This window comes from Bufo gargarizans, chromosome 4 (assembly GCF_014858855.1).
Source record: "Bufo gargarizans isolate SCDJY-AF-19 chromosome 4, ASM1485885v1, whole genome shotgun sequence".
NCBI lineage: Eukaryota > Metazoa > Chordata > Amphibia > Anura > Bufonidae > Bufo > Bufo gargarizans.
In genome coordinates, this window is record NC_058083.1 from 435,595,713 (window position 1) to 435,609,241 (window position 13,529).

Here is a 13,529-nt window from a genome sequence, read left to right on the forward strand (position 1 = left end):
CCGGCACAATTCAGCCACTATGTTCAGGGCAGGTGTCTCTGCGTGCGCCGACGTTGTCCTAGCCCTGACCATAAATAATAAGGCTGTTAACAGCCTGCATTTGTGGGAGGGGCGTCTGGCTATTTATCCCCCTACCTGCCGCTCAGCCAGGCGCCCGAGCCTCACGCCCCTCCCTCCCGCCCTTTTTCTCTAAACTCCCTTCAGGTATGCCCCCTTTTTTCACTGGTGTACCCGCGCCGTGGCTCCCGGCACAATTCAGCCACTATGTTCAGGGCAAGTGTCTCTGCGTGCGCCGACGTTGTCCTAGCCCTGACCATAAATGAGGTTTTGCTCATAACTTTGCCATATTCTGACACCCATAACCTTTTTTGTTCATGTTTCCATCTACAGAGCTGTAGATCGCTTGCTTTTTGCGGGTTTGAATGTAGATTCATTGGTACCATTCTGGAGTATATATACATTTTTTGGTCACTGTTAATTAAATTTTTTGCAGGGCAAGGTGACCAAAAATAGAGCATCACACATTTAAATTTTTTTATGGCATTCACCATTCGGACAATTTTGGATGCAGTGATACTGATGATCTTCATTTTTGTTCATTGCTTTATTTATATTCAGTTTTTTTTTGTTTGTTTTTTTCTGCCAGTCACATCTGACAGGTTAAATGACCTGACACCAGTCATAGCAGATGGGGGTCAGCTGTATTACACAGCTGCACCAAACGTGTATGTAATAGGCTCAACTCATGAGCCTGCTCCATACTTCTCCTGCATGCCATACATTTATGACATTTTGTGGGAAGGGCTTAAACCTGATTGATATCGGAAGAATTCGGTCCTCATAGGTGTAATCTTTTTTCACCATATTTGGAGTACACCAAACCACTACCCACCCCAGAGGATTTGCATCTCATTTGTATGCATAGTTATAGATAAAAGGTTAGTGTGTTAAAAGAACAACCAGGGCAAAGCGGATCCACTGTGTTTGCCTATTGAAGGATCTGAGGAGGTCTTTGAATCTTTGTGTCATGTACCACATCTGCTCTAAGTTATATGTATTTAGTAGCCGTGTACTACTAGTGTGTAATAATAAATGACTATTCTTCTATTACAGATACATCTTAACAGCAGGGGCCTCATATATTCTGTGGCTTTGCTCCTGGCTTCCTTGTTTGTTACGGTATGTAGTAACCTTCTGCATGGCTACGATTTTATTTGTTGGATTACTTATCGTGGATGGGTAATAAACAGCAAATCGTTCTTATTTGTTATGGAGAATTAAGTCATATTCTTTTGTTGTATTTTATAAATGTGGAAAAGAAGACCTTCTGACTCTCCTTTCAGCCCCCTGACAATGAGCTGGGAACCCAACAATCTGCGGTGATCAGTAGGGGTATCCGGCAGCATGTCTTCTATTTCATTGCAGCATAGGGAAAATGAAGTATTACACAGTTACAAAATAAGCAATTATTACAGTGCATGGTGAATATACAGTGCCTTGCAAAAGTATTCACCCCCTTGACTTTTTTCGTGTTTTGTTAATTTGAATTTTATGTCATGGATCAGAACACAATAGTCTAAGTTGGTGAAGTGAAATGAGAAAAATATATAAATAAAACTATTGTTTAGAGATAGAAAACAGAAAATTTACATGTGCGTATGTATTCACACCCTTTGTTAGGAGGCCCATAAAAAGCTCTGGTGCAACCAATTACATTCAGAAGTCACATAATTAATGAGATGATGTCCACCTGTGTGCGATCTAAGTGTCACATGATCTGTCATTACATATACACACCTTTTTTGAAAAACGGCCCCAGATGCTGCAACACCTAAGCAAGAAGCATCACTAGCCAAACATTGCAATGAAGACCAAGGAACTCTCCAAACAAGTAAGGGACAATGTTGTTGAGAAGTACAACTCAGGGTTAGGTTATAAAAATATATCCAAATCTTTGATGATCCCCAGGAGCACCATCAAATCTATCATAACCAAATGGAAAGAACATGCCACAACAGCAAACCTGCCAAGAGAGGACTGCCCACCAAATTTCACGGACCAGGCAAGGAGGGCATTAATCAGAGAGGCAGCACGGAGACCTAAGGTAACCCTGGAGGAGCTGCAGAGTTCCACAGCAGAGACTAAAGTATCTGTACATAGGATGACAATAAGCCGTATGCTCCATAGAGTTGGGCTTTATGGCAGAGTGGCCAGAAGAAAGCCATTACTTTCAGCAAAAAACAAAGACATGTTGTGAGTTTGCGAAAAGGCATGTGGGAGACTCCCAAAATATATGGAGGAAGGTGCTCTGGTCTGATGAGACTAAAATTTTACTTTTCGGCCAAAGAAAACGCTATGTGTGGCTCGAACCCTACACATCACATCACCAAAGAACACCATCCCCACAGTGAGACATGGTGGTGGCAGCATCATCCTGTGGGGATGTTTTTCAGCAGCCGGGACTGGGAAACTGGTCAGAGTTGAGGGAAAGATGGATAGTGCTAAATACAGGGATATTCTTGAGTAAAACCTGTACCACTCTGTGCGTGATTTGAGGCTAGGACGGAGGTTCACCTTCCAGCAGGACAATGACCCCAAACACACTGCTAAAGCAACACTTGAGTGGTTTAAGGGGAAACATGTAAATGTGTTGGAATGGCCTAGTCAAAGCCCAGATCTCAATCCAATAGAAAATCTGTGGTCAGACGTAAAGATTGCTGTTCACAAGCGCAAGCCATCCAACCTGAAGGAGCTGGAACAGTTTTGCAAGGAGGAATGGGCAAAAATCCCAGTGGTTAGATGTAGCAAGCTCATAGAGACGTATCCAAAGCGACTTGGAGCTGTGATTGCCTCAAAAGGTGGCTCTACAAAGTATTGACTTTAGGGGGGTGAACAGTTATGCACATTGACTTTTTCTGTTATTTTGTTCTATTTGTTGTTTGTTTCACAATAAAAAAAATTAAATATTCAAAGCTGTGGACATGTTCTGTAAATTAAATGATGCAAATCCTCAAACAATCCATGTTAATTTCAGGTTGTGAGGCACCAAAATATGAAAAAAGTCAAGGGGGGTGAATACTTTTGCAAGGCACTGTATATTCCAATTCAGAAGCTGCACAGAGACAATCGCATATTTTATACATGTTAGCAATTATTTAAAAATCATTTAAAGGGGATCAGTCACATTGAACATGGTGTGTGAGCTGTAGGCAGCATGTTATAGAGCAGGAGGAGCAGATATATAGTTTTATGGTAAAAGATTCAGTAAAACTTGTATTTCATTCATTTAAATTCCTGCTCATTCTGGGCTTTGAACTCAAGGAGGCGGACCTATCAGTGACTGACAGCCTTCCTCTATGACTGTGTATACAGAGATAGCTGTCAATCACTGATAGGACCGCCTCTTGGACTTCAAAGCCCAGAATGAGCAGAAATTTCAATTACTAAATGACATACTAAATCTTTTCACACTAAACTCTATATAAATCTGCTCAGCTCCTCTAGAACATGCTGATTGCAGATTGCTTTGCATTTCCTGGTGACGGGTTCCCTTTAACCAGACCACCAGAATTGTTTACTGAATGTATTAAATGTATGGTTCTCCCTATACAGACATGCTGACTCTGTTGCCTTTATTATAGGTCTGTGGTGTTCACCTGAACAAGTGGAAACTGGACAAGAAGCTTGGACTGACATGTCTATTTCTGTATAGCATCTTCCTGTGTATCTCCATCCTCACGGAATTCAATGTTTTCACTTATGTGAACTTGCCCATGTGCAGAGGCGGAATCTGATCTAGCAGGCAGACGTGTCACAGAGACTTTATTTTACTGTTTGGTGCAATACAAAGAAACGACCCTCGCCATAAAAATGGTGATGCACCCGGAGGTCGTCAAGTCTGTCTCGGTCACTGTTCAGGAGAATTACTTCTTTCTATGGCTCCCCATTCTGCCCAATGGGGACATTTTCTTCATAGTCTTTTTTGTGTTTTTTTTTTTTATTGTTTGAGATTCCAATATTTGCTAAAATGTTGTCCTTTTTAACAGTGACCAGGGTTTTAGATAAAAGGCTGCTAACTGGCCCAGAGCCAGCCCCAATCAAGTCTGCTACAAATCCTTCTTATTTATTTGGTGAGGAACTTAATGTAATTTATAACTAGAGATTGTTGAAAAGTTGCAGAAGAATGGAAACTATTCATTACCAGGGATTCATTTTGAGGAATATCAAGGGATGAAATAGCTGAAACCCTTTCCCAAATTGAGATGGAACAAGCTTTGATGAACCCAGTGGACAGCAGTGCACATTTGAAGCAAGGTCACAGGCTGACATAGAAACTTTTCGAAAAAACTGAGTGTGTTCACATTTTTGCTAAAGAAGGACAGAGGAAAATAACTTTTTATACAATGAACAAATTTCTTTCGTAAGACAGTAGAAAACAGTAGATTTGTAGAGACAGTATCAGTCTGTTCTCGTAATTACTGCAACCGGCAACATAGTCAACTAAAAAGTCATTGGTTGCTCCTTAGTTGTGTGTTTCTAGTGCTGGATTTGCTGAACAATGGAAATCAATGCAATATGGTAATTGTTCAGTACTATTAATGGTTCTTTCCTAGTCCATGGTGGCACCTGAAGGTCTGCTATCTTCTCTAGTTAGTCTGCCTGGTACAGTATTTTTCTATACATAGCTACATAGTAGGTATCAGCTACTATGTACAGAAGTCATAAATAATTTGCTTTTTCAGTTATGGACACTGGTTTCTTATAAAAGGCATATTTTGCACAAATGCTTTTTGATGATGATACAACATTAGACGGTTTTTGAAGTGTACACTGGATGTGGCCATATTGTATTTACATTTTAAGCAAAAGATCTCATAATAGGGGATCAACCAAGGCAGAAAATATGCATCCAAAACCGATTCTAGTTTTCACAGACCAGCCATTTTTTGCAGTATAAAAGTTTAATTTATTATGCATGTACAGAGAGGAAAATTATTTGAAGAATACTAGAAGTAGTTTCTATAAGTCATGAAAGCTGCCGTTAATTCAGGGATTTTAGTGGAGGACATACGCACTGCAATGCTTATTTTTGTAAACATAAGATATATATATAAATATATATACAGCTATTTCATTGTGGTGCATTGTCCTGTATATTTAATATAGCAAGTGAAAAACAGTTTATTGATCGAGAACCATGCAGTTTTCTTAAAGCACCATTTAATGATATTCTTCCAGAAACCTTTATCATTCCTTCCAACCAGCTAAAATGAATGTTTTATTGTACATACTAGCAAATCTTAATGTCACTGTGCACTCTAAAATATATATTAATGTTCTTCCTTTAGAAAGAAAATGTTTGGTATGAAATTTAAGGCTTCAACACGAATGTGGTGTTCAAGAAGTTGTCTAATAAGCTTTTTTTCCCCAGAAAAGGTTTGGAGCTTCAGTATCATACACAGCCCATGGACAAGCATGGAGCTATGGGGTTGACTAACAAGCTTTTTCCCCCCAGAAACACCCTTGTCCATGGGTTGTGCCTGATATTGCAGCTCAGTTCGATTTACTTGAGTGGGGTTGGAGCTTTAATATCATACACAGCCCATGGAAGAGAATGGAGCTATTTCTGGAGGGGGGAAAAATCACCTTCTTTAAATACTGTTCGGCAAAACCTAAGTCAGTGCCCATTAATTAGGTCATTGTAAACTATTTGTCAGACCTAATTTACATGACTAAAAATCATTCATAGGATGAAAGGTTTTAAAATAATGTGCGAGAGCTAAATGAGAGCTTTATCTTTTAACTATGAGGGATCGGGTTCTTGTTGCATTGAAAAGTGAGATTTTCAAGTAAAAATTGAGACGTTTTGTCAGAGGAACCTGGTTACAGCTTCTTGCTTTTGAACTTGTCTTCAATTGTTGTATTTAGAATGGTTGGGATTGAGGAGCCATACTCTTTATTTCCAATAACTTTATAAATCCCTCCATTGGCTTTTTACATCACTTGTAGACCATGGTATTTTACTACCAGAAGTTATTACACTTATCAGTATTGGCACCAAATGTTAAAATCGCTGACTGGTATTTAGTCAAGGTGCATTTTGGTGTATCTTGATCACTGGTCGAGGGTCTAACAATTGTGAATTGCAAATCTCTCATTTATCTTCCACCAGTGACACCATCTACTCATGCTGCTTTGTGTGGTATACAACAATTATTCAAAGTCAATAAGCTAAGATGTTTTCTTCTGACTCACCTCATTTTTTACTGCTGTGCATGAAACATTTCATACAGGACAAACACCGGGAACTAGGTGCTTAATGTTTAAAATAAATTTACTTAACTCGGACCAACTTTGGTTGGATCTGTTGGTTCAGTGTTAAGGTGGCCATACCATACACCTTCAGTTTCTGTTGTACGACTGACGGCTATTCATCTCAACATCACAGCTAGAGATGAGCGAATCGATTTAACCTGAAATAGTATAAAAAAACAAATAAATCAAACTTACCTCCTCCATTTGCTCGCGACGGGCCGTCAGCCTCCATCTTGTTTGAAGGTCTCGGCCAAAATCCCGTGCGGCACGATATTATTACATCATCATGCCGGCCAGCCGCCGTGATGACGTAATCTCGCGCCGCACAGGATTTCGCCCGAGATCTTCAAGCAAGATGGCGGTGGCCAGACCAACGCGAGCAAATGGAGGTGGTAAGCTTGATTGAATTTTTTTTTATTGTTCATTTTAAACAGTTTTTACACAGATCATGTATGAACGTGGCATCTGAGGGGTACAATGACGGAGGCGGCGCTATCGCAGCTCCCTGTCATTGCACCCGCTACCTACAAAAAAATGCGCTTCGTGACGTACAGTACAGACCAAAAGTTTGGACACACCTTCTCATTCAAAGAGTTTTCTTTATTTTCATGACTATGAAAACTGTAGATTCACACTGAAGGCATCAAAACTATGAATTAACACATGTGGAATTATATACATAACAAACAAATGTGAAACAACTGAAAATATGTCATATTCTAGGTTCTTCAAAGTAGCCACCTTTTGCTTTGATTACTGTTTTCCACACTCTTGGCATTCTCTTGATGAGCTTCAAGAGGTAGTCCCCTGAAATGGTTTTCACTTCACAGGTGTGCCCTGTCAGGTTTAATAAGTGGGATTTCTTGCCTTATAGATGGGGTTGGGACCATCAGTGGCGTTGAGGAGAAGTCAGGTGGATACACAGCTGATAGTCCTACTGAATAGACTGTTAGAATTTGTATTATGGCAAGAAAAAAGCAGCTAAGTAAAGAAAAACGAGTGGCAATCATTACTTTAAGAAATGAAGGTCAGTCAGTCAGCCGAAAAATTGGGAAAACTTTGAAAGTAAGGGCTATTTGACCATAAAGGAGAGTGATGGGGTGCTGCGCCAGATGACCTGGCCTCCACAGTCACCGGACCTGAGCCCAATCGAGATGGTTTGGGGTGAGCTGGACCGCAGAGTGAAGGCAAAAGGGCCGACAAGTGCTAAGCATCTCTGGGAACTCCTTCAAGACTGTTGGAAGACCATTTCAGGGGACTACCTCTTGAAGCTCATCAAGAGAATGCCAAGAGTGTCGAAAGCAGTAATCAAAGCAAAAGGTGGCTACTTTGAAGAACCTAGAATATGACATATTCTCAGTTGTTTCACACTTGCTTGTTATGTATATAATTCCACATGTGTTAATTCAAAGTTTTGATGCCTTCATAGTCATGAAAATAAAGAAAACTCTTTGAATGATAAGGTGTGTCCAAACTTTTGGTCTGTACTGAAATTCGGCACAAAACAGATTTTTGGGTGAAATTCGGCAAATCGGCCGAATGGAACTTTTAAGAAATTCGCTCATCTCTAATCACAGCCATGCATGTGCTCTCAATTGGAAGAGATAAAAAAGCCTGCCCACAACATACCCAGTCTTATTATTTCCCAGGACATCTAACGAACAAATGCCAGCTGAACATCTAATACACATTAGATGGTAGGTCAGTCCCAGCTAGATCGCTAGGTTCAACAAATGCTATGTATGTATGGCCACATTTGCACAGCAGTGTTACCAATCCACCGACAGAGGAAGAAATGGCCAGGATGTAAGTGGCACCTGATCCCAGGTACTGCCTGTAGTAGTTTGATAAGGATATGACCCACTCCTCTCCATGGATCATGTGACATTGGTACGGTCTATTGTTCCAGGTAGGCCTCTGGTTAATATTAATTGAAAATGTTGAACATCTATTTTTGTCTTTCAAGTTCTGCACATTATTTTCTCCACATCTTTTTGCATTTAGAGAACTATGAGTTAAAGCAGCAGTATTAGAAACTATAAGGAATATTACTGGAGCATTAGCTATATTATAAAAATTATACTTTTACTACAGATGATACAGGAAGCCTTTCCATATGTTTCCATGATACAAATATAAAAACCTAAGGGGGAGATTTATGAAACTGGTGTAAAGGAAAACTGTCTCAGTTGCCCATAGCAACCAATCAGATTCCACCTTTCATTTCCCAAAAGAGATCTGAAAAATGAAAGATGCAATCTGATTGGTTGCTATGGGCAACTAAGACAGTTTTCTTTACACCAGTTACCATAAATCTACCTCTAAGGCCTCTTTCACATGGGCGTCCCGGATTTGCTCCGGATGTGTCGCGTGTGCATTGCGGGAAAACCTTGCGAGTAGGCACGCAATTGCAGTAGGTTTTGACTGCGATTGCGTTCCGGTGTTCAGTTTTTTCTGCGCGAGTGCAATGCATTTTGCATGCGCGTGAGAAAAAACTAAATGTGGTACCGACGCAAACCCGGGCTTCTTCACTGAAGTTCAGGTTTGGGTTAGGTGTTCTGTTCATTTTATTATTTTCCCTTATAACATGGTTATAAGTGAAAAAAATAGCATTCTTAATACAGAATGCTTACTAAAATGTTGCTTGAGGGGTTAAAAAAATTAAAAAATATTAACTCACCTCATCCTGTTGTTCGCGCAGCTGGCATCGTCTTCTTTCTTCATCTTTCAGGACCTGCAAAAGGACCTTTGACGTAATTGCGCTCACCACGTGGTGACGTCAGCGCAGGTCCTGTTGAATAAAGATAGAAGATCCGCCGAAGGTATGAAGAGTTGCAGGCCTTTCCCTAAAGTGCAGACCAGAAGGACGGATCCGGCATTGCGATATTTTTAATGCCGGATCCGGCACTAATACATTTCAATGTAAATGATCCGGCATTCCGGCAATTGATCCGGAATTTGGACGGAGATAATACCGCAGCATGCTGCGGTATTTCCTCCATCCAAAACGCTGTTCAATGACTCAACTGATGACATCCTGATGCATCCTGAATGGATTTCTCTCCATTCAGAATGCATGGGGATAAAACTGATCAGTTCTTTTCCGGTATTGAGCCCCTAGGACAGAACTCGGTGCCGGAAAAGAAAAACGCTAGTGTGAAAGTCCCCCTACCTGGAGATTTTAATGCTGAAAATCACCTAATTCCTCAGAGTACATGTCACATATTTTTGGGGTCAGAGGGGTAGATCTGGTGAACGTTGATTCCCAATCATTGCCTGTTCATTAGGTACATTTACATGCAGCACTCATCAGGGCGGTATGGGGCTGAACAATCATTAATACAGTTTCCTTGCAGCACGTCCCTGTTTACACAGGGCAATGTGCTGCCGATAAACAAGGATTTTATGTGCCACATAAAAGAAACAATTGCCCAATGCACAAGAGCTTGCTCCTTCATCCGGTGTTTGGCGGCACCTTAACACGGGGCAATTATCTGGAGCAAGTGTTTTTATGAACCTGGTTTTTATGGACAACCTTCGGCCAATGCAAAATGGCCTTTAGTCAATTATCCAATTGGTAATAATCAGGACGGCCAAGGCCAAGGCCCCCTGCAGAACTGTATTTTTGGAAAACCACAATGATAATTTTTTTGTGTTTTTAAATACTGTGATCAATGGACTGATGCATATTCCTTGACTTCCCTATAAAAATTACTTTTGATTCAGCCTATTTCTGTGAGCACGATAACACCCACTTTCACATATTGGATTGTTGTGCAGTTCTAAAAGCCAACAGTGCTATTTTATTTTATTTTAATTTGAAATAAAAAAAAATCTAATTCTTAATCTAAATGGGGTTATAAAGCATGAACACTGTTTAAATGAGTTCTCTGAGACCAGGAACCCCTTTTAATATCTCCAGACAGGGATACAAAAAAGGCTCCCCTGTCACCGGTGCTCTGGTTCTAGTGCCAACCTCCCTTCTCCTCCACTTCTGGTCCCTCCTGGACTCGATGTATGGCATGTCAACTGCTAGCCAGTCAATGGAGTCATCGTTGGCACACATCACCACTGAAGCCATTAACTGGCAGGCAGCAGTGACATGCATGAAGATGGTAAATAACATCTTGGACTGGAAGCAGAGAAGGAGGATCGGAACTAGAAGTGCTGGTGACAGGTGAGTCTTTTTTTTTTTATCCCTGCACCCTGCCTGGCAATTTCAAAAGAGGTTCTCAGTCTCAGACAACCCTTTTAATAACTACTAGTACACTTTTGAAATTCGGAGCTCAAGTCAACTCTGTATAGGTGTGTCCGAAGTGTATAAATGTATGTGAAGGTGTATATACTTGAGTCATTTTTGAGGTGGTTTTTCTTGGTATTTTCGTCGCCTGCTTTGTAGGAATTGTGAAAATCCCAGCGAAATGCAACCCATTTAAATATATACTAAACCAGTCTCTTTAGCCACAGTTCCAAGATGTTTATTAAGGATCCTAATTTCAACAGGATACTTTAATTACAAAAATATTTGTAAAAATAAATATGTCACCAAAAATCTTTTTTTTTCCCGAATCTGATTGTAGATTTTTTTAATTTTATTTCCGGAACATTATTATGGGGGCAGCCATCTTGCCTGAGCTGTTCTTAACAGCATTTAGAAAGCATTAATAAAATTGCTTTATGGCAGCCCTATTGTCCATAGACACAATGGTCAGGAGGGGACCGTAATGACTTACATGGGAAAGTTTTCTAGGCATGCTCTGTGCCCTGTGCAGAGGTCATTGTACAAGGGAAAAACAGATAAGCTCTGACAATCACCTATTATGAATGGTGGATCCTGTGTTATCTATGCACAAAGGGGATATCATTACAGGCAGGATTAAAATGAGTTAACTGCAGTAAAGTAATCTGTACAGACCAAGAAGTGGCGCCAATTATTAGACATAGTGGCCAGTGCAAAAACTGCAGGGTTTTTAGTTTTCGTTTAAACATAAAAAGTGACATGGAAAATTACAAATAACATCATCAAAAATTATTTTAAAATATGTTAAACATAAAAAAGTTATTTAAACAGCAGATCATTTTCTGATGACATATTCCCTTTAAATATTCATTTGAAATAGGCAATAAAAAGCATGCATAGTTTATTGCTTCTTTTTTAGGTAAAACTTTACAGTACACTCAAAAAGATAAAAGTACAGTTATTTTAAAGCTCTGGGTATAGTTAACAATATTTTATTATAATTATTTTCATTTGCAGTGAAGTTGGCTACTTCTGTAGCATAAAAGTGGTTGTCCAGAGCAATATGATATTTTAGAAAAGGGGCAGAACGGTAAAAAAATAAGCATTACTAATTTCACTGATCCCCAACCGCTACCATTCTGACACTTACCATGTACCCGTTGGTCTCCACTTTCTGTTTCCGGCATGACACACAGAAAATGGCACAGCAGTGACCTGCCCCAGTCAATGATCGGCTGAATGTTGAATGGGCATTTCTTGCCATTTACTGTGTGTTCTGAAACTGGAGACCAGTGGGGTAAACATCGGGGATCGGTGAGATAAATGATGCCGTTTTCATACCTTTATGTCTCCCTAAAAAGGTTATCCAGGTGGACAGCCCTTTTAACAATATAATAAAATTATAGAATTTTTTGAGGACTTTGAGACCTATTTTATAGTGTGTTTTTTAGAGATGCATAAAAAATAATTAGCACATAACCATATATACCGGTAGTTTATTTCTTCAATAATAAATATTTGGCTTGATTGTCACTTACTATGGAATATCTATTAGGATGGTTGTTATTGCCTTTTGGTTTTTTTTATGTATTTTCACAGCTAAAGTTAAATTCACACCATATCCGAACAATCCCACCGATCTGTGGTGCACTGTTTGCACTTCACCATGAATACACCGACATCACCAGACTTTAATTGGCAAGTGTATGTGACAAGGGTGTCCTTTTTAGCATATTTTTGGGTGGGATATATCAGGATCCCGCAGCCCCAGTTGTATTAAAAAAGGATAGTCAACTATACTTTTCAATGAAACTGTGTAAGGGCACTCTGCTCTTTGCATTGAGATATTTTACAGCCCATCCTTTCTGAGTGACCGATATGGTATCCAACCAGATGACCAGGGGAGGGACTGTGAAGCAGCTCAATATAGAGAGCAGAGGGCACTTCACCATGAAACCCCACCCTGTACGCTTCCAAGTGTAGAATCTAGTAGAAAAAAACTTCATATCTACACTACTCCTGATGAGAAACGTTCCACAAACGGAGCGGCTTGTACGTCTCTCCCCAACCCCCACTCACCCCCTACTCGTCAAAACTGCTGACAGGCTCCCTGTTTTCTTCCTGTAAGGCTTGTTTTAGGCTAAATGCACACCATCAGGATTGTGCGCGGATTTGCGTGCGGAAAATCGTAGGTCATGTACATTGTATTGTATGAGAATTTGAAATTCTCAACGCACACGATGCAGATTTTTTCCGCGCGGATTTTAACTTGCGGTGCGGATTGTAAAATCAAAATCCGCATGCAAATCCACATGCAAATCTGCACCAATTGATGTGGATTGACCGCACGGATTTGCCTGCGAACACACATTAATCCTGAACGTGTGCATGTACCCTTAGGCCTTATGCACACAACCGTAGTTATGGTCCACATCCGAGCCGCAGTTTTTGTGGACCCATTCACTTCAATGAGGCCGCAAAAGATGCGGACAGCACTCCGTGTGCTGTCCTCATCCGTTGCTCCGTTCCGATGCCCCGCAAAAAAAATATAGCATGTCCTATTCTTGTCCATTTTGCGGACAAGAATAGGCATGTCTACAATGGCCTTCCGTTCCGCAAATTGCGGAAGGCACACGGGCGGCTTCCGTTTTTTTGCGGATCCGCGGTTTGCGGACCGCAAAAAACGGCACGGTTGTGTGCATGAGGCCTTACTCTGCAATATTCTGCATTTTGCATCAATATCTGTAAGCTGGAATCAGGAGTGGACCCTATAGAGAAATGTATAATGGAAAGATTTGCTCCTCTTCTGTTTTTTCATGTTTTGAACTGATTTCTGGGTATGGCTTACCAATATTGATGCAAAATACTGACCACAATTCTGCTGTGTGAACGTGGTCTTAAGGGTCCAATACACATTAGTGTATTGTCATCTATACCTGCTGAGAATGGTGGGTTCAGCTGACCGTCTAATGTG

General features: G+C 40.4%; 1 protein-coding gene across 2 annotated transcripts in view; it reads left to right on the plus strand.

The window, feature by feature from the left end:
• Positions 1-6,532, plus strand: part of SLC24A3 (solute carrier family 24 member 3) — a 436,240-nt gene extending 429,708 nt beyond the window's left edge. For both annotated transcript variants that reach the window (XM_044291617.1, XM_044291618.1), the window contains exons 16-17: positions 1,114-1,179; positions 3,642-6,532. In XM_044291617.1, coding sequence (XP_044147552.1) covers positions 1,114-1,179; positions 3,642-3,794 — 219 coding nt within the window. In that variant the 3' untranslated portion in view covers positions 3,795-6,532. The remainder of the gene's footprint in view (positions 1-1,113; positions 1,180-3,641) is intronic.
• The last annotated feature ends 6,997 nt before the right edge of the window (positions 6,533-13,529 follow it).